Below are 26,071 nucleotides of genomic sequence, written 5' to 3'. Positions count from 1 at the left end.
CGACTATATCTTTGTCACGGAGGTATTTGCATTCACTGCAGGGCACAACACAGCACAGTCAGCACACGCAAACTAAAACCACACTGGTAAGGAACAGACAAACAGCCGACAATAGAAACATTCCTTTTTGAAACATGCTAATCGAATCGTTCTGGCTGTGGCTTGAGGCTGAGGGATGACATAACGAGAGATCACGGCTTAAACAACAGGCTGCCGCCCCCTTGTGGACGCAGACAGGATTGCATTATGAAGGGTTTTATGATGCATGGAAGGATAGAGGTTACCTGACGGAAGGTTCATTGTCCTGCCTGTCACAGCGTGCTAGTCTTCTTCTCATTGGTGGATTTCAGCCAGTGCATTGTGTTGCTAGGCAGATTTCAGTTGCTGACCAATCAGTAATTTAAAAAAAAAAATACATACATACAAATGTGCCCAGGTGGAGAGAAGCAAATTATTCGCATCTTAGAATAAAATATCACAACAAGCCCGATTTGTTTGATGAAAAGGAGGCACTTTATTTGAATCCATCTGTGCATGCACATGGGTATGATGCGTGTGCAGGTGCAATATTAATTGACGATCCTTTATTGAGTTTTCAGAGTTTTAAGGCTGAAGCTGGTGAAGGGTAAAGGGGATCTCTTCCGGGCTGCTGGTTCAGTCGGATGATTTGAGCTCCTCCTTGATGAGGTTGAATTCGTAGCAGATGGTCTCGTAGCGGTAGGCCATGCGGATCTGAGCCACGTTGGTCTTGCGGATGTCATTCCCCTCGGGACCCTCCTTCAGGAAGTTCGGCCCCAGGAAATGTGTCTTCTCCTGGGGAAAGAAGAGATCCAGCCCTGTGAGCGAGGCCCCGGGACCCGTTTCACTCCCCTCGCTATCATTCTACTGTCTGCACCCGTGTCTTTCTTCCGTGGCAGCAGTGCTCCGACGGCACTAATGAATCTAGAATCATGCATTCTGTTACCTTACCCTGATAGCACCACGACAGGATCTGCGCCGTGCCTTGCCAAAGATTCCCGCTGTAATCTACTTCCACCGACAGATTTCCTTCAAAGGGATTAATAACCAAGTGCGTTTCCTAAACCGTGTAATTGTGCAAAACTGGATCAGTTCCATACGGGTGGTCCCTGTTTATTTCGTTCCGTGGAGCGCGCAGGAGGAACGGCTGTGAAGGAACTCACCTCCATGGAGAGTCCGCTCTGCAGCACGCTGTTCTTGGAGATCTCACACATGTCGCAGGTAGACAGCTTGAACACCTGGGCGGCGATAGCGTACTCCTCCATGAGGGGCTCCTGGAACAAACACACACACGCTCTGTTACTGAGGGGCTGCGGTCTGTCATTCACTCCTTTAAAACACCTTCACACTTAACCCCGATGCCTCCAATGCTGGAGTCCTGAACGGTGATGCTGCCCTGTCTTCCAAGCATCTCCATGATGGCTGACCAGCGTTCTTCATTTTTTTAGGAATTTAGTTAGTGAGTTAATATGCAGCTGTACAATTTCTAAGTTAAAGATTCACAGTTCTATCACCCTGCACTGCTCCATTCCTATTCAGCAAAACTATGAGAACCTCAAGCCAAGCAGACAAATGATTGGTCGATTTCTCTAGTTTCTGATCCCACCCCCCCACCCCCCCACCATGCTCTACTCCTCTATGCCAGGATTATCCAGTCCTGGCCTTGGTGGGCCATTCCACTCCAGGTTTAACAGGTAACATGACATCATTCACTACTGCGGGGTCTGGATGGAGGTCTGATTGGTTCATTTAACAATTCAGAACAGGGTTGGAATGAAGACCAGGAGTGGAAGGGACCCCGATCCCCGTGCTCTAGTAAGCCAGCGCTCCGCCATGCCTCACCTTGGTGTAGTGGAACTGCATGGGGTCATCGGTGGAGAGGGAGATGACCAGACCCTTCTGGTGAAACTCCCGCAGGGGGTTCTTGGCGTACTCCAGAAAGAGGCTGTTGTTGCTGAGAGGAGACATGGCGATGGGGATCTGTGCCAGGAAGTACAGGTACTGCAGCACCGGGCTCTGTAAAAGCACACCCAGCGGCACAAACACATCAATCTGAGGCTGCATTACATCACCTTACACTGCAGGGCACAGACCAAATGAGGGTGCAGCGCTACTGTCATCTGCCTCAGACTGGAACTTAGTATGTCCAGAAAAACACTCAATGCAGACGAATTTAGAAACGCAAAAAAAAAATCAATGCATTACATTTCTTTAACTGTAGCACAAGATATGTTTTAAAATACAAAATGCTACATCGTCATTCTTTCCAAAGTGCACAGGGGAAACCTGTAAATCACATGGAAGCGCTCAGCAGATAGGATTTCTGTAATTAGGCGTCAGTGCCTAGCTGGGACTGGTCTTCAGAGTGAATACGAGTGGACAGTGCGCGGTAGTGCCACTGACCCCAGACTGACCTTCTTGAGGTTGAGCCCGTGAGAGATGTTGTCGGCCGTCATGAAGGCGGCGAGTAGGTGAGTGACGGCCCCCGCCTCTCCACAGTGAGGACGGAACTGGAAAGTGTTCATCCCGCGCTCCCTGCGCGCATGCACACAGAGAGAGACACAGAGAGAGAGACACACACACACAGAGAGACACGCACACAAGAGGCAATGGAGTTATTATATACCACGTTAACAAATCAACCAATCACTGTTTAACATTTGTCAAAATATCCAGTGTACGAATGCCACCCCGTTTCTAGAACATACTGCACAGCTGTCAAGTTAAAAACCCATGATATTGCTCCCGAGTGGCGCATCCAGTAAAAGCACTCGCTAGAGTGCAGGATGCGCTCTATAGCCTGGACGTCGCCGGTTCGAGTCCAGGCTATTCCACAGCTGACCGTGGACGGGAGCTCCAGGGGGCGGTGCTCAATTCGCCGAGCGTCGTCCGGGGGGAGGGAGGGTTAGGTCGGCCAGTGTGTCCTCGGCTCACCGCGCACCAGCGACCCCTGTAGTCTGGCCGGGCGCCTGCGGGCATGCCTGTAAGCTGCCCAGAGCTGCGTTGTCCTCCGACGCTGTAGCTCTGAGGCGGCTGCACGGTGAGTCTGCTGAGTGTAAAGAAGCGGGCGGCTGACGGCACACGCTTCGGAGGACAGCCTGTGTTCATCTTCGCCCCTCCCGAGTCAGCGCAGAGGTGGTAGCGGTGAGCTGAGCCTAAAAATAATTGGGCATTTCAAATTTCGTCTCTGTGCATGCAAAAGACCCAAAACAGCAGTGCTCCTTATAATGCATAATACACGCATCCAGCAATTTCTATTTGGCATTATTAATGGTGATTTTATTGCCATTTTCTCCGGAGAGGTTGCTGTTCAGTCCCCCTTCTTTCACAGACCCTTGCAATGCAAGCCCGTCAGTGAATCACTCACTTGCGCAGCTGGTTCAGCACCATGATGTTGGCGTACATGTAGTAGATGTAGTAGGTGTAGGACGGGTTCTTCTCAGCGGTCCACTCCTCGGGCTTGGGGCTCTTGGTGCAGAACATGTGGCCGCTGTGTTTGGACTCGTCGTCCACGCTGTCGAACCCTGTCACCTGGGGGCCAGGAAAGAGGGGCCTCGTCACCATCCCTACTCCTGTCTTTGCACGTGTTGGGATTCAAATTCCCCTCCCCGCTCCAACACTCCCACGCTTCCCTCGCCCTTAGCAAAGTTTCCCCTACGGTATGTCTGCAGAGATAAGATGCAGACTGCCTGCTCCTGGCTGGCTCGCCCTCACTCACGTGTTTCAGCAGCACGCTCAGCTCCTTGTTGCTCTGGGGGTTGATAGTGGCTTCGAAAGCAGGCAGGAAAATGTTCTCCAGCATTTTCCCAAAATGTGGGACAAAGTCCTTGGATCTGAAAATGTCACTAAAAAAATGAATAAATTAATAAGCAAATAAGTAGAATAAACAAATTGTTACCCTAATCCAGGTGAGACGATAAAACCGCTAGTATTACCCAATTACAGATGCCCCCCTTTTTATCATTCAGCATGCAAAGACAACGCAGGGGGGAGTCAGAGTTGCATCTCTGATTCCCTTGTGTTGGACACTGAGGGAAAGAAACAAGTGCGTTTTTAGAAAGAGACGTACTAGATTCTGGGGACCTGGATCATCCACTTCAGGTTAGGAGAGTAGACCTGGTGCTTGGTGAACCAGTTGGCCAAGTTGGTCCACTCCTTGGGAGAGCGCCCGTAGATGGACAGGCGGGGCTCCGCATACTGGTACCTGGAATCCTCCAGGTCGGAGCCCACTTCCTGTCGGGGAGGGGGGCAGAGAACTGGTCAGTATCAATATTAAAATGAGTGCAAACGGCACACACTGTCACACTCCTAATGTACAACCAATGAGATTTCTTATAGGAAAAATGCGAGACCTACGAAGCCAACGGTGAGATTTCCTAGAACTAGCTTACTGGTTACTGCACATTCTAACTCCCAGGCATGACCGATGCAGTGATACAGTCACATGGCTTGTGTTAGGGTTAAGGTTAGATTGACGCAGTGATGAAGACACACAGCCTCGTGCTGGGCAGTGCTGTTTTTTGCAGTCACCTTGATGATGGTGGCGAAGTACTCCCCGTCGATGTAGTTCTCTGTCTTCATGTACAAATCGCGCAGCTCGCTCGCCCCCACTGGGTTGTACTTGGCGTTGAATTTGTCGAAGCGCTGGAAGGTCTGCCTGCCCTGTGAAGTTGGACAGAAAGGAGGTCGGTGGCGGTTTTGTGATTAAACTAAAGCACCAAACTCACTGAGCTGACCCAAGGATTTCAGAGGTGGAAGGCATGAGAGGCTAAGGTGTGGAATTTTATTTTTAGTAGTTTTACAGGACCAGGGAATCTGGGATCAGGGGTAATCCAGGGAGATCCACAGAGAGGTGGTTGATGCATTTCAGGGGCATTCTACAGTGCTGTAAAATGCTCTAAAATAAATCCAGCTGTGATTGATCCTGGGTTGAGTGAATTAGCCTGCCGAGATACCCACTCCTTGCAATGGGATGGTGCAGATCATGTCTTGGGGAATCAAAGTCTTCCTTCGTAATCTGCTGGGATCTGTGTATCACCTTAAAACCATCCCTGAACTACTTCGAATTGCAAGAGAGGTCTGAGATCAGGTGTTGGGGTTTCTAAGAGCGGCATTGTGAAACTCGCCCCCCGGAAGCGAGTCGGCGCAGTGGTTTGCTCCGTGCTGGGATACTCACGGCGTGGACGTCGAGCGAGTCCACAGTGAGATCGTAGGGGTGCAGCTTGAGAGATGCGAAGAGCTCCTTCAGAGTCATCTTGCTGCCCTTGGCGTCGTGCACGACCCGGTCCGCGTCCACTCGGTACGACTTCTTGATGAAGCGCAGCAGGTGTTTCTGGTTCATGCAGGCTGCTGCGTGGATGTGAGTGTCCACCTGGAAACCACAGAGCGAGAGCTGTGTCTGCATCAACGCTGCACTGCCAACCGTGACAAACACGTAGGGTTTCTGTTTTTAGCTGATCCACGTGTTTAAAACACAATGCTTGTGAGGTTACACTCTTCTTAAATATGTACAAAAATGTCATTTTAAAAACAAGGGCTCTAGTCAATTGATCTAAACGTTGGGTATTTCTACAGACAGAAATAAGCTAAAAGAGATGTGCATTATTAATTAAACAGTGTCAGTGTTTATATCCCTTTCTGTTTAGAGCAATGGAGCCCAAGGTGTCAGTTGAGAGCCTTGCCCCTCTGTGCGGTCTCTCTCTCTCTCCAGCCTCTCGTACCTTCCTGCAGTTGTAAAAGTCTCTGTGAGGGTTGTTTTTCACCTCCTTCATCTCTTCCGTCTCGTTCAGCATCTCATGCACGTTGAACTTGGACTGCAGAAACTTCAGCCGGTGGTGGGTGTAGGTCTTACTGAGTGGGAGAAATAGACAGAAAGGAAATGAAGACGGTCAGTCCAGCGCCTTTCACAAGCTCCGCAGCAGCGGCAAGGGTGCCTTGCTTTATGCACATTAGCACTGCTCAGCTCAGTCTCCATACCTCAAGCCTGCCCTGGACCGGAGGGACCGCCCTTCCCCTTGGAGCTGTCAGGGAACACATCAGTTTCCGTGCCTCGAGGCGACCTCCTTCCCCTAGGGGGCGTGAGAGAAAGCCGTGCCTCTAGCCTGCCCTATTTGCAGGGCACAGCAGATGAAGGAGGCCGGGGGGTACTCACGTGGGTCCCTGTGCGATGAGAGCGATGAGGAAGTTCATGTCGTCGATGAAGGTCTCGTAGTCGGGGTAGGACAGGTCTTTAGGCTGGTTCTTGCCTGCTGCTTCCTTGCTGGGGTAGACATAGATCACTCCGTCCTTCATGCGGGCGTGGTAGCCAAGGTTCTCAGGTAGACCATCAAGCGAAAGAGGGTTCTCGCCTGGCTTCGGTGGAGAGGTGAACACTGGCAGACAAGGAGCATAGAGAAGCGAATTCAAGAGGCTTTGTCTTGTTATATTACCCTGAAGAAAACCTAGCAAGCAGAACCACCAGCAAGACTAGCAATGGCGCAACGGAGAAGTCCTTGGATGCAGCCCAGGGGTTAGCAGCAGCAGTGCTGAGGGTTACCTGGCTGCACCTGGTCCTCACTCTTCCAGGTCTCCCCCTCGATGGCACGCAGGTATTTGGAGGCTGTGGAGGGGAAGCGCTGATAGGACAGTCTCATGTACTTCTCACGGATAGTCAGCGCACGGTACAGTCCGTTACACACCAGCTCAAAGTCCTCCACGGTCATCTAGGGAATTATAAAAGATAAAAAGATCAGGACGACCCTATATAAACTCTATAAACCCACCCAACCTTTGAGTTCAGTAGACGTGTGAAACACAAGCCAGATCCACAAGCTGGTTAAGTTAAAGGTTCACCACCTTGTAGTGAATCAAGTTTCCTTTTGTATTGCTGTCGACACGCAGCGCCTGCTGCACAATAATGTGTTGGCAAGATCCTGTGTCCTGCTATTCTCATGAGGTTGTGGTAAAAGGTGGCAAGGCTATGTTTAGAGTGAAGATTTCAAACCCCACTCTTCTCGTATCACTAACAGCAGAGTCAGCAGGCTGGGACAGTAGGAGATTAATCGGCCTCTCTGGATCCCAGCGGAGGAGAGAGAAGCAGGGGCTACAGTCCAGTGAAGCAGGAAGGGGCTTCACAGGACTACCCTGAAGATGAATACGTATGGATTTCATTCTAGAATTCATTCATTCATTAATCAGTGTTGAAATGCAACCGCTTGCTGCCATTTCTAGTTTTATGAGTGTGTCTTAACAAAGCTATCTAAAGCACTGGTGCTTATTTAGTTTGTAGTGTACAGTAATCCCTTGTTAATAAGAAGAATAATGACGATGTCAGTCCCATATAAACTTTCTGTGTCTAATCTTGACACAAGCGTTTCAACTAGAATGCTTCCTCAAAAAAAAAAAAAATAATAACTGCTAGTCAAGCGTTTGTCATTGTATGTATTAAGTTTCTGGCTTGAGTTGTAGCTTGTGTTTAATAGCTATGGATGATGCATCTAATCCTGGCTTTGCTTGGTTCCAGAACCCTATTTAAAGGATGAAGCTGGCGGCCGGCAGGCTGGGATGCGCACCCCTGAGGCGTAGTCTCCGAGGATGGCAACGCGCTGGAACGCCGGCACATCCTGGTAGGTGGGTACGCCGACTTCACTCTCCTGGATGGAGATCAGGCTTTGCTTCTCACTCATGGCAACCGCCATGGTTTGGGCCTGGTACGCGCGCTTCTTCCTGCAAGACAAGAGGTGGTCATTGCACAGCACCCCTTCATCCCCTGCCTGCGCACTGCACCCCTTCATCCCCTGCCTGCGCACTGCACCCCTTCAGCCCCTGCCTGCGCACTGCACCCCTTCAGTTTCCCAAATAGCCCGAGATGCATCTAAGTTCAGTGTATTTAGCTCCTAAAGGTGAGGTTCTTATTACAAAGCTAATTGGTTACATTTATATAAGTGTTGAGCATTGATTGGCTATAAAACAGTTGCTATGTTCCCATCACTATCGCCCCATGTACTTTCAACCTTGTATTGGTCACTAAGCCACGTACACAACCTTGACCAGTGGCTTGTTGTATCGGACCTTCATAACCCTATTTCAAACATACAGTCTGACCCTTCATAGTGACCTGCCAGGCACCTTCAGCACCCCGCTCTCCTCACCTCTTCTCCGTGCTCTCTTTCGTCTCCAGCAGTAGCTGGTCACTCCTCGCGTGGTGGATGATGGGACAGTCCTCAGACACGTCGAAGATGGAGATCTCCTCCCGGGTTTCCTCATCTCCAACTACCGATGCAAACACCTTCTCCGCGAAGGCCACCATCTTGGCGTCGGTCTCTGTAACAGCGAGCCGCAACACACAGGCTTGACACGGGACAGCAGAGGCGCAGAGACGTGTGTGTGTGTGTGTGTGTGTGTGTTTGCGGTTAGAGGCAATAGGGGCCTCTGTGATCATAAAGGTTTGTGAGTGAATTTGGGGGTGGGTATCCTCTGTCCTCTTTATTATGATGTGGTGGGCCATAGATTTTAGAAGATAATTTACTGTAGGGTAACTCTAGTCTTTGTTGCAAAGAGTGCTAACCATTATTAGCTAAAGGAACATACAGTTTGACCAACGATCCCAGAATAAACACATAGAACATGTATGCGTGCGGCCAAATCAGATACAGGGATCGCAGAAAACAGGGGCCAGTCATGAACTCCCTAGGCAGACAGAGCCCCAGTCAGACAGCGCCGCCATACTTACTCGGTCCTGCGGCTGCTTGGTGATCCGGCAGAGAGAAATACACCCGGAGCAGGGAGACAAGAGAGAACAGGATGTTACAGCAGAGACAGGCATGCCTGAGTCCCCTTTAGAAAATCACTTGAGAAAATGAGTTAGTCACAGGCCATTTCTTGTAAAATAATACATACTGTAATGAACTGTGCTGAGCGCTATCCCACGGCTTCCACCAGTGCACTAATAAAATAAACCTTCTTCTACCCTCTAGAAAGGGAGTGACATGCTGAAAATTACCAATGGCAGGGCATGGTAGGAAGTGTGTTGTTACGTCCATAAAATTCTCCTTCGAGAAGTGCCGTGGTCTTCTGCGTTCCAATATTAATGTTCCATTGTATTCTGTTGCCATGGTGCTAATGGAGAGCAGGCGAGGGGTGGGGTTCTGATGGTTTTACACAAGACGTGTTGTGTATCATGTAGGGATTCCCAGCAGCATGACATACTGCGATTTCTAAGCTGGCAAGACTTAAGGGCTGCAAACTGACATATCAATCTCTCCCAAAGAGACTGTGTGTGCTTGCGAGGCTAAACAGATCCTCAGACTCTTGCGTAATTTAGTAACTGTTTCGGGGGAATTACATTATATTTGGTATCCACCTATTTAAAAAAAGACTTTGGGGTGTTTTCCTGTTCCAAAACATTTGTCTGATAACGACTCTTAAAAATGTTCAGAAAAATTAAAAGAAGCATTTTAAAAAATTGAAAATACACAAAGTTTAATAAGCACACAGGGTTCTATTTACATCTTTGGTAACTACCCTAGATCGCAAAAGCAAAATATGATGACAAAACGAAGCAGCTAACAAAAACACAATGGTAGAGCTTTTTTTTTTTTTTAAATGTAGTCTTGCTCTTCAGAATATATAGTGAACTGCATGCATATTTGTATTTGTATTTGCATAGCTAAACCGTGTCTTATCCAGTTAGCCTAGCTAAAAGGTGTGTGAGGACATTTAAGATAGCCAGCTGAAATCTTGTGGGAAGCCTGTTAACCAGACACTGTTAAAACTGTGCAAGTCTAATCCAACAATCAACATTAAACTTGAATGTGAATACAGCCTAAACAACAAAGGCCACAGGCTTTGACAGCTAATTAGATCACAGTACAGCCTGCAATAGCTTAAACTGCTATGCCACGGGAGTCTCATCTGTGGCCCTGGCTGTGCCACTGCACTCTTCAGCAGCAGCAGCGGCAGCAGTGCCCTGTATGAGCTGCACAGAGGGCAGAAGGACCTGTCTGTCCATCTCTCAGGTTCAATCCCCCATGAGAAGAGAAGCAGTCATTTTCCACTCACCTGCAGCTTTGACTTTAGGCATCCTGGCAGTGACCTCTTGAGACTTCTTGATAGTTTTCCCCAGCGGGCTGACGAAGTGCGATCCCTCACACACAGCCTAGCACTGAGCCGGCTCTGCGCTAATTGCAATATATTAAACATCCTCGGCAGTGTAACCCGAGAGCGCCGGGCTCCAAAAGGAAAGAGCAGGTATGTGCCCAGCGCTATTTTAAGTACAGTGTCGCTCGTTCCTGGGAGAGGCAGAGAGCGGGGGCCGAGAGCAAACCATGCCTTCGACTCTGTATCTGGGATGGAGCTACTGGCCAAAAAAAAAAAAAAAAAGATGACAGACAAACTAATTCACTCCAGTGCATCATTTGTGTGTGTGATTGCTTTCCAAAGTTAAAATGTCCTTTCTCTTCACATTTAATTTAATAAGCCATTTGACAAACACATTGACTTGTGTATTCTTAATAAATCACAATCTCACACAGAAGTTCAAATTTTTTATTTTTTACCCTTTTTCAAAGACGATTGTGAATCGCTATTCCCGGTTGAAAAAGGGGCCAAAGCTTCAGTTATTTCACTGTATTTCTTTCATTCAGAAGAGAACCTGTTTGAGTAATCTAGTTTGATCACCCCTGTGAAAACCAACATTACAGGGTACCTGCCTCAATACTCTAATTATTTAAAAAGAAAATCATACAGAAAATAATTTCACTAACAAAAAAAAGGGTTAACTTTGCATTGTACACACATATAAAAGCATTTCAGTTCATCATAATTAACAAGCTCAAGTTTTATCACAATTTACAGTGGCAGGAAGTTTTCAGACTGTAGCCCTTGCAAAAAGAGACCCTTGAATTTCAGCAGGCGTTTTAACACAATGCAGTACACAGAAACCCTTGAAACTCGTGTGAAGGGTTTTGAAACGGGCCTCGAGTTCAGGAGTGTAGATACGAGACAAATACTTGGTCGTTATGTAAAAAGGTGTTTATTTAAAGTGTGAAGTCTATACAAAACTAAAAAAAGACATACAACTAGACGCAACCCTAAAAGAGCAGTGGTATTTGGTTACTGTGGTTCAATTAACAACAGAAACAGCGGCTGCAGTGCGAGGTCACGTCTGCAGAGGTGTTTGTACTGTCAGGGTCTGGCCACCACAACTCAAAAGCATTTACAAAACTGCAAAGCGATCCGGCTGAAAGAACACAGATCTGTGCAAGTTTAAATATTACTGCTCCCTTGGCTTCTGTATCTGTAGGTAAGTCTCACAAGCATACAGCTTGTTCTGCATTTAAACAGGCATTCAAATGACCAGTTCTATCCACTACAGGGGAAAAGAAAGTTCAAATTCAGGTATTGATTTATTTTTCCAGTGAATAAAATCCCTTTTTTCTCCCCCCCATTGGCTAAGGGTTTCAACATCCCCTTTCCCACTCCCCTACACACACGCACTAGCCATTCTCAACAGCCAGACAACTGTGTGGAAGATGATCCAAGCGTTTTTTCATTGGCCAGTGAATGATGGAAGGAGCTTACCCCTGCACCTTGGTATTGGGTGAAATGTTTCAACCAGTAGCTTTCTTATTGGTTCATAAATATTTCCAAAATTAACATAATGCCCTGTTTTTTCTTTTTAAATGTGCAAAACCTTGAAATGCACAGACACACATGATGAAATAAAACAAGTTCCAGTGTAGTGGCTGCTCAGAGAAAGATAAAATGAATCTAAAACACAAAACTCACTTGGCATAGAAGCTTCTTTAGAACAAGATTAGTCGCTCCCTGTTTTCGGTGCCCATTCTAACAGCACTGCGTGCAATGCGAACACTAACTACGAGAATCAATGACGTCACCCTGCAGTGCCAGGACGCTTATGGTACAATAAAGGCACCTAGAGGCTACAGTTTTTTCAAAGTGTAAATTACTCGTCAAAGGTTGACGTGTTAAGGCTCTTGATGGCAGTTCTCTGTCCTTACAGCCTCTCAGATCTCAAGCCATCCAAGTCTCTTCCAGACAGAGGCAGCTGCGACCTGAAATCACTTCAAAAAAGGCACATCAGATCCTGTATTAAACCGCGCTTATCGTAAGGTTTACACACAGCCTCTGCACATGCTTTCCTGTCGGATTTCACAGGCGTTAAGTTACAGTCATTCAGCAACCCATAAATTAGCCATTAGTAAGGAAGGAATTTCAATCTTCACTTCATACTGCTAAAAACATCGGAATAGCTTGCCAGCCCCAGAGCCAGGACAGCGGGCTGGATATAACAGTGGTATTCTAGGACTAATGGAAAGAGTTTCACACAAGCCTCTGTGCCTGCAGGGTTGAGGAGGAACAGTGCCTGGGCTGGGTTCGTGTTGCTAGAGGAGTTTAGACTGCAAGAGGGGTGGTCCTCTCCCCCTAAACCTTCATCGTAATTATTACTGTAACCTCTCCAAGCAGCGGTTCCAGGCTCCAGCCAGGGTCTTTGTTTTAACCATTGTCTGAATATTTATTCTGATAATATATAAAAATAAGTCGCGCCCTTCCAGAATTCAGTCAGACCGCCTACAGGCAGCCTGTCAAATCGAGATGTTGCATCTTAGAGGGCTGATCTGTTTAAATGTTTATATAATAAACACTCATTTCACTACATACGTAGGTCTTATTAGGTTAATGGCTAAAACTAAAACAAAAAACACACGGCCCTTGAGGGCTACGGGTCGGTTTCAAAAAACGTTTGGAGCATCGCAGGGGGCCCCCCCTTGTGTCTCCAGAAGCTTTCGAATTTCTACACCAGATCAAGAGCGGTCTGAGCCAGTCGTGGAGGTTCACAGCAAAATCAGCAGGTTAACATAATACAGCATTCGTGTAAAGACATTCAAACTGGAAGTGGTTACTCAAGAGAAATCTGGAGGGCACAGGTACTCCTGTCAACGGGAGAACGACATCCAAGATCAGGTACCACCGTTTGAATGGGTTCGATTTTTAAAATGAGATTCTTGAAAATCTTTGTGTGTGTTTCTGTGCGTGTTTATAGTGCTGAACGGCTAAATAAAAAATTAAAAGTCCCCACAGAACCTTACGAGGACATAAACCACATCCCTGTACTATTTAAAAAAATATTTCAAACTTAAAAAAAAAAAAAAAAAAAAACTTTCAATGCAGGAGTATTTACTTCAGCCCCAGCTCTCATTTATAGGGCCCCACTGGAGTACAGAATAGTGTAATCTATACTATATGGGAGTCAATGCAGAGTCCTCATAAGCACAACAAACATGTGTGTGACTGAGTAATTCTGTTATATGTAAAAAAAAAAAAAAAAAAAACACAAGGAATCTAGTGAATTTACTCTATAGAAGTGAATCCACTCCAGTTCTGTACTTGCATGGTGAAGGCAGGGGGGTGGAGGGGTGGGGGGGGGGGGTTGGCAGTGAAGCCGAGCCCCTGACGATTGCTATCCCAGTCTGGCTTGCTTGTCTGGTCAGTCCACAGTGCAGGCAGGCAGGCAGGCAGGCAGGCCGTTGGGGTCCACAGGAAAGGGAAGGGAAAGTCAGGAGCAGCTGCCACGTGAGGCCCTGCCTCTCCAGCAAACAACAGTAACAACAACAAATCATCAAGGGCGACGTCTGTCTTCTACTTTCACAGCATTCTGTCCAAACCAGCGAGCAGCCACACTCCCCCCAGGGCGGGCCCAGCAAGGAGGGGACGAGGCAGAAGGACCCGAGCCCTGGAGACAACCAAGAGGAGGGGCTTACAGTTACTTATTCATTCATGTATACATTTGTTTAAAGAATAGGATTCATTTTGATATAGTTTCAGCACAGATTCTTTTGTAGGTTTATGTACTTTTAAAAATATTCTGGGTATACAGAACTACACCCCCAAATAATTTGGGGGCGGGACATACACTACATCTGTACGGAAAACAGCCACTCAAGAGTCGGAATTGTTATGTTCTTTTTTATGTTAACAGCAGCCTTGCGCGCGTGTCCCGCTGTGCAGCCGGTACTCACCTGATCACATCACGGCGCAGGACACCCCCATGCAGCCCTGCTTGAGGTCTTCGCTGCTGTTCAGCTTCTTCATGCGGTACTGCTGGATCTCCCGCACCAGTGTGTAGAACGCGTCCTCCACGCCCTGCACCCAACCAGGAGAAGCACAGTACACAACTGAATGAAGCAGCTCTTATCAATGCAAGAAGAACTACACATAGAAATAACTTCTTAAAATGCATATATATACACTGACTGTCTGAAACGACAGGCTCCCTGCTGCTCTCACCTGTCTTGTCTTTGCCGATGTCTCCACAAACTCGATCCCGTAACTCCTGGCTAGTTCCTGAGCCTGCTTTGTGTCCACCGTCCGCGTCGGCAGGTCACACTTATTCCCCACCAGCACCATCGGGACATCGTCAGCGTCCTTCACGCGCTTGATCTGCTCTCTGCAGGAAGGGAGGGTGCCCAGTCTTAGCATCCATCACTACACCTCAATCGTACATACTTTCAAAGCGTTTACTCTGTCTTCAGCTGCCAAAGACACACGTCAAGGTCTCTCTGAAGCTGTGCGTATGTGCAGATCACAGAGTTCATTTAATGTAACTGGGTCCAGGGAAGCGGGGGTCCGACGAAGCATCAAAGCTCATTGCAGTCAAGGAATTGAAAGCCATTTCCAGCTGCTGCCCACTCACCTGTACAGGTGGATGTCTGCGAAGGACTTGCTGTTGTTGATGGCGAAGACGCAGAGGAAGCCCTCTCCTGTCCTCATGTACTGATCCCGCATGGCACTGTACTCCTCCTGTCCAGCTGTGTCCAGGATGTCCAACAAACACGTCTCACCGTCAATCACCACCTGCTTCCTGTATGAGTCCTGAGGCACACACACAGAGACAGGGTTACCAGGGGCACACACACAGAGGGTTACCAGGGGCACACAGCACAGAGAGAGGGTTACCAGGGTCAGAATTTTTACGTGTGGTTTGTTTCTAAACAAGTTTCTTTTGACTTCACATAATCACATAATTGATGCCTTTTACAAGTGGAGCACAGACAGAGAGGTACCAGAACGTGTCCTAAGGCTTGACTTGTAGACTGGCACACTCGGAGCATCTCACAGGCACCTACCTCAATGGTTGGATCATATTCATCTACAAAGTGGTTCTGAATGAGCTGGATTGTCAAGGCGCTTTTACCCACTCCACCAGCTCCAACCACCACCAGTTTATACTCTGTCATTTCACACAGAAGAGTCCTACAGAAAACAAACAAACAAACAAACAAGCGCAAATAAGAATCAAACACCGCAGCTTACAGAAGCCCCTACACTTGTACGAAGGCTCACTGTCACCATGAACTCCGACACAACAGCGTGCTAACTGAGCAAAGATGTGACCCACGCAAAGGACGCCCAACGTGACTGAGATAATCCTCTCAGCCTGATTCACTCACTGGCATCTACTGTGTGCCCTGCAAGGGAGTGGAGGGCATGCAGTAATCAATGACAACTTCCGTGGTTTTAGGAGCTGCTTTTTTTTTTTAATTCAGTGGCTCGCTGACTCTTACCTTGACCTCAAGTATCCTCTTTTCCTGTTTGATTTTGGTTAATGCCGTGACCGTCGCTTGAGAAATGAAGATAAGCAGTTAAGTAACCGATCTTTGTGCAGAATTACCTTGGCTTCTGCACGGAGAGTGATTCATATTGCTGAACTGCAGCTTTTCATATTCATATACATTAAAAAAAAAAAGAAATCTAATGCCCAAGAGGAGGGGGGGCCCTCCTATTTCTACTTGAATTTAAAACGTAATTGTGTAGCTAATCAAATAATTCCATAAATCATTTTCACTGCAATTAGCTACCAAGAAACACAAGCATGAATGTTACATTTTAAAACAGGAGGTTACTGTAGGTTAAGGAAGCTCTCATTTCTCTGCATTGATTGGTTATTGACAGATGAAAAATGACCCAGGTAGTGCAAGACCATCTAAAAGCATGACTTGCAAACAGAGATTTCTTTAAGCTAGTGTAGTACCAGATCTCAGCATTTAAAATGAAAACACAGGTTTGCTATAAAATGTGTGTCTTTCAAAACTGCACATTTGAGACCTATACAATCCATTGATGGAGAAGAAATGACTTTAAGGACTGAAGCACACCAGCAAAAGAATTTCAGTTAACTTGCTTAAAGATAAAAAAATCTAAACAATAACGTCACAAGTTGAGTGCTTGCATTAAAAGGCAAAACAATACAGAGACGTAAATAATTGCACAGAATTGAACAGAAAGAGCAAGCATTTTTTGCTGCAGTCTGTGTGAAGCACAGCAGGCTCACAGTTGTTGCTGAAGCCCAGCTCTGTATCACTCTAGAACATTAAAATCTATTTCAGGAAAGTCACGCTGTGTGAAACACAGTCGCTTGCACTGAGCCACAGTGAATGTCAAAGTTCCCCCACGTTTCAGCAGGGTTAGGGCAGATCAGATGGGGAAAGCCCGGAGCTGTCAAGCCAAGACTACATGCTTCCCTCTCGCACTGCTAATATCCGATTGCAAATATGAACAACTGTAGAGCCGAGTGCAGCCGGCCCAGCCGCTGACTCAGCAGCTCTGCCATGGATTGGATGTCTGAGTCGCCTCCCTGTACAGCGGGGTCACCTGAAGAGTGTGATAGTGGTGGGAACACATACAGTGCACAGCCTCCTCAGCACACACACACAAACACACAGGTGGGCTCCGTCACTCACCACGGGGAGGATGGGAGCTACTGTCGGAGACAACAAGGTCTATATTAATGATCCATGTCTGTAGTTCTTAACCTGGGGTGTAGGAACACAGAAAGCAATTTGCTGGCTGCTCAGGTCCCCAGGCAGTGGAGATCAGTCACACAATTCAGCACAACTGTCAGTCTCTGCTTGCAAGATCTCCAAGTATGAAGGTGTACAAGTCAGGATTGAGGTTAGAGTCGAGAGGGGAAAATGACATGGCTATAAACTGCAATTTATATTAAAAGTGAACTGCAGACAAGGGATTAAATAATGGCTGTGTGATGTTCTGGTTGGGCTCAGGGTCACACACAGTGAGTCAGTGGCTGAGCTGGGATTGAACCTGGAACCTCCTGGTAGCAAGCCCCTTTCTTTAAACACTGAACACCAAGCCTGGCTGCAGAGTGTATCTGTCTGGGCATGCTGCTGCAGCTGCGCAACTTTGCAAACAAAACCATTGCACCCCCTGGGCTGTATATCAGCATCTCTACATAGACATGCTGTGCAAGCTTATCTGTTTAACACTACCTCCAGAACAATAGTACTGAGAGTGATGCAACATCTCATTGACAATGGTAACGTATTGCAGATCCCACCACAAAACAGCAGTCCTTTCAACGTCACAGCCTGAGGGTTAGAATGGAGTCAACGAACAAACCAGCAGGTGGGTGGGAAGGAAAAAATAAAGCAGAATAAGGGCGCCCTCTTTTGGAAACGCACAGAGAGAGAGAGAGAGAGAGAGAGAGAGAGAGAGAGAAAAAGAGAGAGAGAGATTACAAAACAAACTGACCAAGCAGCTGTAATTGGAAATGAAATAATTCTTTCAATGCTTAACAAAAAGTAAGCAGCATGAGGCTTTGAAAAGTCTCTAAAGGTAAATGTTACTCGTTTTAACATGAAAGACACTGTCATTTAACATCAGAACCAAGTATTTTTTTTTTTTTTTTTTTTAAATATCTTATGATTGCATGTTGTATGAAACAGTCTTAAACTGGGGTCAAACTTGAATTGATTAATTAAAATCTGAACTCCCTCCTGAATCATGCACTTAAATTAGGATGGGTTTGTACTGAATTATACAACCATTCCTGCAAGACATAAATCACAGTTATCAAACACAGGAAACCCAACAAAGACCTTAGGAGATACTGCATGTGTTTTATTTGTGATAATGCGTCATCACGAACAGAAACATTCTCAATTGCTGAACGTAATTATACTGGAAGCAGAGAAATTTCTTGACAAATTGACGGCTATCATTATTATTAGCAGTAGTATTTTGCATTGCCATTAAGTAAATTAGTTTCACTTTGCCATTAAGTGTTCATTAAAAGCAGGTTTCGCTCCTAACACTGAAACTGAGAACACAAACTGACTTAGCCCGGCCATGACCTGAAACGCTGGCCTGCAAGACGAACTGCTTATATAAACAGTGTCGCGCAGTAGATTGGTTTCTGTAGTGTTACAATATTATGTAAAATGGGTGTTGTTCCTGTATCGAAAACTACCAGAAATAAATTAATTAAACGACTACTAACTGATCCCGCACGGCTAACCATTCGCCTTTGAATGATATTGTGACCGCTTCGCCCAAATTCTGCACCCACACAAAAAACGGCTGACAATGTTTTATATTTAATTGAAACATTAGTGGGCTAAATTATTGCAACAAATGCACAGAATCCGAGACCGTTAACATCAGCTAACTTGGAGATCTGTGGCATACTGTTTGTTGTGTTATTGTTAGTGCTATATAAATTATTTACTTTATTTTTTTTAAACCACGGAGTCGAAAGGTAAAATATCTTAAATTACTCACCTTTTTTGCAGCGCGTTCTGGAATATCACCTGTTGTAAACCAAAAAAAAAAAAAAAAAAAAACAGAGCTCCTAATTCCGGTTAAGCGTTAGATATTTAAACCAGTAAACTGACATACTGTTTTACTGAATTAATGTAAATAAAAGTATTTGTATTTTTCTAACGAGTTTTGCTGGAATGAAACTTCCTGTCTCCCCTTGGCCACACCCAACTCTGGCATCACCACGGAAACTAGGACCCCTCCGCTATAGCTGTCCGCCACTATCGCCTCTGGGGGGAGAAAACAACAACAGCAGCATTCAACAAATATTAAAATGTTCTTGGTGGTTATGGAATATCAATAATAATAATTTCTAGAAGCTATGTAAAAATGCAAGGAGTAATTGTGAATATTGGTCAGGCGTCAATGTCTCGCTTCGTACGGGGGGGCTTAACGGGGAGGATTCTGGGACTTGTCGTTTTTTAACACGCGTGCTTTAGTTTTTACAATAATGCATATGTGACGTACCCGCTAATATTTAACATGGTTTGCTCGTCTTAATCTGCATAAGCAGTTTTGTAAGGCTCTGTTTTATTTGCATTACTAGCATTGCAATAACAGTATTTACTCGACTGTGTCGTTAAAAAGTGTTGTTTAAAAGGAAGTAAACCAAATAATAATAATAATAATAATAATGGGGGGGGGGGGGGGGGGGATCGATACATCTAACTATCGTGTTTGTTGCCGGTGTTGTGCGCAGGGTTTTTTGTTTTTCTGTATAGAATTTGTGTTTTCAGCAGTTGTTTGCTCCAGCTTTGTGGGACGTGATGCTGGTGAATGTGTTTCCACAGCCTGTTTGTTATTCCTGCTGTGTGATAGCGATCTGTTTACACAGCGCTTACTGGAGCCGCTGAACGCAGCACTCCGTCATCTCTGCCTGTTATGGACGTCCCACGCTGGGGAGATAGCGTTACAGTTACACACAGCAGACACGGCACTGCAGTCATATCAAAGGGCGGTGTTCCTTTTGTATATTAAACAAAAAGACAGGACACCATATGAAATGAAAGTGTCAACTCAAAGATTGTTTCTCATCATAAAAAAAAAAAAATCATGCATTGTGTTTATAATGAGCTAAGTTTGTCCCCTTAGTTCTAAGAGACTTGCCCATCAGGAAAACAAACAGAGAAAGGGTTACCTCTTTGTTGGATGCAAATTAACACAAAATACTGTAACCAAGAACAATCGAAACCAGAGCCCACGTCCTGCGTTTCCAGAGAAACAGTGGAAGAGTTTCATGCAACATGCTGAAGTGGTGGGCCAATTAACATCTAATTAAAGATTCCGAACGCGCTAATTATCGGGACGGTTTTTTTTATGTTCTCACGGTCTCTGTCACGGCGCAAGGTGTGTAATCAGTCCGATCGCAAACAGTCCAGGGTACTGTCTCGCCAGCCACCACCTGCGCTTGCGGGGTTTCGGTGGGTCTGAAGACTGCGATTGTATTGTAGCTTCATTGTTAAATGAGCATCAGAAAGCCCACTCGAGATAAGAGGAGGAGGCTGTACGTGGAAGTAGCGCGAATCCCACAGAGCAAAGCGTACTCGCGGGGATGCAATTAGGGGTAGACACACACGTGCAGCCTCCCTCGTAGTGCTGTCTACCCCAGAGGTGCACTTATCGATTAGGGTGATGATGATTATCAGCATATTCACACGGGAGCGGCAGGCTGGGCTGGGTGCATCGCGGTCACTTGATTTACAACATAAGAGCATGCTACTTGAAGATGTACGTCAATGCATTTCACCATACAGAAACACAGTTGTGTTTTGTAAATAATCTGGTGAAAGTAGGCTATGCACACACCAAGCGGTCGATTATAAAAAGCGGCCGATGAGAGGGAGCGTCCTGGGTGTCTTTGAAAAAGCTGTATGTGCATCTACCCGTTTAAAAAGTTTAAAAATTCGATATAATCCAATCTCATTTTAAACAGAATTTCATGTTTAATTTAATTGTTTGAGAGTAGAGTTTTAGACCTTTAAAAAAACGCGTTTTACTGTTAAATTCAAATCAAACCATGAACAATTGAAACGCAACCCTAATGTTATTTAAACCGATGCTCATTTCGTATGAATTCAATTGGAAATAATGTATGTTAGTTCATACATAATCACACATTGTGTGGAAAATAGCCTACACGTCCGGATACACTGACGTAAAAGGAACGGAAAATCAAATGCGAAACGGTGGAAATCAAACCAGTCGATTCAAATGCCACCTGATCAACATGCTGTGGGGAAACTGGAGCTGTGACGTCACCCCTCCCCTAAATTTCTGTCCCAAACTGGATTGTTTATCTCCAATGGGTGTCTCCCAAATTTCCTGCCGAGCTGATATGGGTTGGGGTGAGGGCGCCTCCACACTGCCAGCGTGAAGAGAGCTACACGGGACTGCCTGCACAGACCGGCCAGTGTGAAGGACCTGTGCGCTATTAATACAGAACGCTTCCTCCATTACCCGGCTCATCTCTCTCATTGAACTCAGAAGAACTTCCATGGTAAGTCAGTCAGCTACCGGTACACGGTGCGCTGTGGAAACTCCTTACCCGTTTAATTCATATGCTTACAGTGTTTCTATTTGGGACTAATAATGGGTGCGTTATTTGCTGCGGCTGAGTTCGTGTTTTATAATTGTATCATCTATTATCTATTGTATTTATTGTCTCTTATTTGACTTTGCTCTTACTTACTGCCGAGTTTACTGTATTTAATAACTGCTCTGATCTGTAATGTGAGATTTTGTAGTGCTATTTTTTGTAACCGCTGTAAGTCTGCTAATGAATACATAATAAATGTACCCGGAGGGTCATGGGTTCAATCCCAGGTGGGGACACTGCTGCTGTACCCTTGAGCAAGGTACTTTACCTAGATTGCTCCAGTAAAAACCCAACTGCATAAATGGGTAATTGTATGTAAAAATAATGTGATATTTTGTAACAATTGTAAGTCGCCCTGGATAAGGGCGTCTGCTAAGAAATCAATAATAATAATAATAATAATAATAATACTTGTACATCAACCAGCATACATCATAGTCTGGAAATGAAAGCGATTCTGTAAATACTCTTTTAAACTTCGGCTCCTTTTAAAGTCTAGAATTGTTCTTATGCCACTGTAATGCCTGGTTTCGCATACCCAGATTATATATATATTTTAATTTGAAAATGTTTTTTTTTATGTGCTGGAGAAAAAGCTTATCATCGACTCCAAAAAAATGTAACGTCGCGATTTCCACGGCAGAATCTCATCTTTGGGAGATAGGGCAGGAATGTCCTCAGATCCGCGTTGATTACGCACCAGTCATTTTCCTTGTTCGGAAAAAGCGGCGATTGCAGTAAACACTGATTACTTTAATTTCAAGACTGTCTCCAGCATTTCCCGTGTAAAAGCACTCAGCTGTGCCCAGCACATCAAACAGATCCGACACAACAGAATATAGATAATACTCCCCTCAATTAACCGTGCCCTCCTCTCTCCCGTTTGTTTGTTTTTCTGGTAGAATAATTTTGTTTACTGTAAGTTTTGTGCAACATGCAACAGAGGATTGTAAACCGCTGTGTTTGCTTACCTTCTCCATGGAGATCTTAGATGAGGCTATTTGAGAGATAAAAAATAAAACTTTTTTGGTATTTGGGAATTTGAAAGAGAAACACCGCCAGCCTGGTTAATGGGAGCTTTGTTTTTTTTTAATTAAACCACCACACAAGGCACCTCGTCATCTTTTTCTCTCGCCAGCGTGTACACGCTTTATACCTATTTTAGCTGATCCTGTCAAAAAGTTATCACCAAAAATACGAGGCTATTGTCTCTTGCCTCGTTTCAGTGCGATACCATGGCAACCCTCCTAAACGGCCGCCCCTCCTCCTGTCCTAACAATCCAGCTTTTGACTTTCAGCAGATGCCCCGATTCAAGTGAAAACTGCTCGGATCCTATATGTTCTGGTATTGCACATACTGTATGGGTATTTACTGCATGGGTCTGATAACCTAACATTTGGTTTGATTCTAGTAAACTGGATTCCTGAACAGTCACTGCTGTTCTCCACTGCATCGAGTTGCTCATCTAAACCTCCTTCATCATCTCCACGCCATGGAGCTCAAAGTCTGGGTGGACGGAGTTCAGAGGGTCATCTGTGGAGTCACTGCGAAAACTACCTGCCAAGAAGTGGTGATAGCGCTGGCACAGGCAATGGGTAAGGAATGCATACTGTACACAGGGAGTCAAGAAGTGGTGACAGATGCATCTTTAAATGACGCACAGTACAGAGGAAGTATGCTTTTTTGCTGTGAAGCTGTGACGTTGTAAGTGGCATCCTCATTTTCTCCTGTCTGTTGATTCCTCAGGTCGCGCGGGCCGCTACACTCTAAAGGAGAAGTTTAAGGAGTTTGAACGCAACGTGATGTCGGACGAGAGGCTGCTGGAGTCCCTGAATAAGTACGGCCAGCAGGCTAGCGAGGTGCAGCTCATCCTGAAACACAACGGCCCTTCCCTCGAGACAAGGCACTGCTCTCAGATCCGCGGCACTCGCGGAGCAGCCAGGAGTCTGCACAGGCAGAGCCTTCCTGCCCTGGACAGGGTCCGGATGAGCGCAGACCCAAAACCCGAAGAGAAGAAAGCCAAGCGCAAATCGCTCACCTTCGCGGAGGAGGCTAGGGAGTGGATTGAGTCCTTCACCAGAACAAGACTGCACCGAGTCCGGGGAAAGGGGAGGGATGCTGGGAGGAGAGAATCCAGCATCATCAGCCAGCCCGTGGAGGAAGCAGGCCAGATTATCCACCTACAGAACAGCCGAGAGATCTCCAGCAAGGAGGGGAATCTGCCCAGGATCACAGACGACCAGGAGGAGGAGTCAAGTCCCGGGCAATCAACAAAAGAGGAGCTTCACCATCTGATCAGGCGGCAACAGGCCCAGCTCGAGACCTTCCAGTCCCGTCTGGACGCCACCGAGGCCCAGATCCGAGCGCTGGAGGAGCAGGAGAGCCTGGCCAAGGAGATCGCCCGTCTCGGGCAGCTGGTGGAATCGCGGGCAGCGGACGTGGAAGAGGTGGACTTCTGGGAGAATGAGCTGCGGGCGGAGGAGGTGTACGAGCAGGACTTGCAGGAGCAGTTCCTGGAGATGAAGGAGAAGGTGCAGGAGTGTAAAGGGAAGCTGGAGGAGTACAAGAAGAGGGAGTCGAGGCACGGCTCTCGGGCGGATCAAGCAGACAGGCTGACCGGAGAGCTGAGCCAGAGCTGCAAGGAGGACAGCCGGATGGAGAACTCCCTGGCCCTGACCCAGGAGGCACTGCAGGAGGCTGACCAGGACTTCCAGGTCAATCACTCTCTCCAGGGGGCGCCCTTCCCAAAGGTATCGTACCGTTTTAGCGACACCAGTGGCAGTCCGGGACCGCTCAGGGAGTGGGTGGCGCGGTGGTCCAAAGAACTGTCGTCTTCCTGTTCTGTGGCTGGCGACCTCAGTGGCTGCTCCGAGGCAGTCCAGCAGACGGACAGCACGGCAGTTTAAGAGCAGTGAATAGAAGTCCCGTCCCCTGCACTGCCCGACTCTGTGCCCCGCCTTGTCTTTTCAGAAGAAACAGCAGGAACTGGAAGCTTTAACGGGTGAGCTCCGGCAAACTACCCTGCAGCACTTCATCTGCGGAATAGGGGCTGGACCCCCATGCCCTGCTCCCCCAGGACGATCCCAGCTCTCCCTGCCCAACTCGCCCCGGGAGTCCCGGAAGAGATCCATGACAAACACACCAGAGGAATCAGAAGTGCTCTCCGCTCCACCCCTCTGAAACCCCAACGTTGCAGGACAGCTTTACAGTTACACCAGTATATTACTAGAATGTGAGGGAGTTACGACACTGTACCATAAAGCATCTAAGGAATTACTTTGGGAACAGCATGCGTCAGAGGCTAGTCAAAATAATTGCTACAAGCCGTGTGATTTCATGACACTGCCCCAGCGTCTTTCGCAGTGGTTACTGTTCCCCAGTACTGGCAGAGTCCATACAGAACACAGAGCAAACCTTCTAGAGAGCTCTGCATGCTTTCAAGCGCAGTTAGCAGCACCTAGAGGGAGCTCTGCAGGTTCGGATTACCGGAGACACTCTGGAATTCAAAGTTTCTGAATCCTCTGCTGCAGCCGGAGATCCCAGGATTCTTTTTTTGGAAAATGTACGATTCATGTTAGACCTGTAACTCAAAATAATAAATTCTCTCATTTTCCAGTTGTTACAACATTGTTTATCTCTTACTATATGTAGAAAGTCATCATTTATACTGTATATAAGAATTAATAAAATCCTAAACTTGGATATTCATCTTATTTAAATCTGTTTAACATTTCCATCTTTTCATTTTTAAAGCAGGGTGTGTCCGGGAGGCTAATCTGGTCTCTAGGGGAATGACATTCAGTCGTCCAGGAGACCATTTCTGGCCATCTAATTCAATATGGCCTGTGGTAGAATTGAGTTTTCAATTACAGACAACCCCGCTTTAAAAGTAAAGCCAGCACTTATTTCATTATCCGAGAGTGAGCGTGTGTTCCTCTTTAGTAATTAAGTTTACTCTAAATGCAAGACAGATCTAAAATATATATATATTTAACAAATAAAATGCCACAGGAGAGGTCAACAGCAGGGTTAATTGACAATTAGTGAACTTCTCCCATAAAATGAGATTAAGAGTCCCCCTTTGAACCCTGTTCTAAAGTGAAAGGTGGGAGTAGATCTATCATCTGTTATGGAGCTCTTATTTCAATCTTATTAATAAAATAGATTCTTAATCCAAGCTTGAAACATCTCCTGATTTACATGTGCATCATTTCAGTATAAATAATGCATACTAACTAGCTCTTGCTTGTAAAAGTATGGACTTCAATACCCAAGCTGCAATCTTTTTCAGCTCGGGTACCAAGTTACTGTTGCGTAAATATGCACAAAATGTGATTCAACTTTATTCAGTTACCAAGCATAAAAATTATTTGTGCAACAGGGTACATTAAAATGGGTCAGTGTTAAATCTGTTTTTTGCATCGGTATTCTATTCTAGCTTAAATTTTATTTGTTAGCACATTTATGTTGGTTGACGAAACGCAGAAAGTGAGATCGTTTTTTTCAGTCCTGAAACTTTATAAAGAGACTTAATCTGATTATAAAAGATAAGAAATAAAACACAAAGGCACGCAGAGCTTTGTTTCAAAATTTTTCGTAAAACTTTTTATTCTAATGGGTTTCATTCAAGACCATTAACAAAAGTACACAGGAGAAAGCCTCTCATGTTCCTGTAAGAACCATGCGGTCTCCCAACAACAGATATACTCCACATGTTAGCGGAGGCACAACAAAAATCCTAATACAGCCCCGAAACCACAGAACTGGATTCCTGATCTTTCATCTTCTGATGCTCTTTTGAACTTTTAGTAAGTTTACAATGTTCCATGATGTCTTTTTCT

At 46.0% G+C, this 26,071-nt stretch overlaps 2 protein-coding genes and 1 pseudogene across 2 annotated transcripts; 1 reads left to right on the top strand and 2 right to left on the bottom strand.

Moving 5' to 3' along the window:
• Positions 1-490: 490 nt before the first annotated feature.
• LOC131702741 (AMP deaminase 1-like) lies at positions 491-10,166 on the bottom strand. Its single transcript, XM_059004699.1, has 16 exons — positions 10,057-10,166; positions 8,729-8,740; positions 8,148-8,319; positions 7,569-7,722; positions 6,554-6,719; positions 6,170-6,389; positions 5,739-5,868; positions 5,195-5,389; positions 4,549-4,680; positions 4,088-4,251; positions 3,737-3,863; positions 3,386-3,549; positions 2,433-2,553; positions 1,861-2,034; positions 1,182-1,292; positions 491-813 (listed from the first exon to the last, which is right to left on the bottom strand). Exons 1-16 carry the CDS (start codon positions 10,076-10,078, stop codon positions 655-657), a joined length of 2,223 nt encoding a protein of 740 aa, XP_058860682.1. The 5' UTR covers positions 10,079-10,166; the 3' UTR covers positions 491-654.
• Positions 10,167-10,528: 362 nt separating this feature from the next.
• LOC131702742 (GTPase NRas) lies at positions 10,529-19,854 on the bottom strand. Its single transcript, XM_059004705.1, has 7 exons — positions 19,772-19,854; positions 18,595-18,863; positions 15,144-15,270; positions 14,711-14,889; positions 14,305-14,464; positions 14,037-14,160; positions 10,529-13,750 (listed from the first exon to the last, which is right to left on the bottom strand). Exons 3-6 carry the CDS (start codon positions 15,252-15,254, stop codon positions 14,041-14,043), a joined length of 570 nt encoding a protein of 189 aa, XP_058860688.1. The 5' UTR covers positions 15,255-15,270; positions 18,595-18,863; positions 19,772-19,854; the 3' UTR covers positions 10,529-13,750; positions 14,037-14,040.
• An 89-nt stretch (positions 19,855-19,943) lies between these two features.
• LOC117428019 (ras association domain-containing protein 8-like) lies at positions 19,944-24,855 on the top strand (annotated as a pseudogene).
• The last annotated feature ends 1,216 nt before the right edge of the window (positions 24,856-26,071 follow it).

Source organism: Acipenser ruthenus, chromosome 30 (assembly GCF_902713425.1).
Source record: "Acipenser ruthenus chromosome 30, fAciRut3.2 maternal haplotype, whole genome shotgun sequence".
Taxonomy (NCBI): domain Eukaryota; kingdom Metazoa; phylum Chordata; class Actinopteri; order Acipenseriformes; family Acipenseridae; genus Acipenser; species Acipenser ruthenus.
Note: the sequence above shows the minus strand (reverse complement) of the source record. Positions and strands in the feature narration are given on the sequence as shown.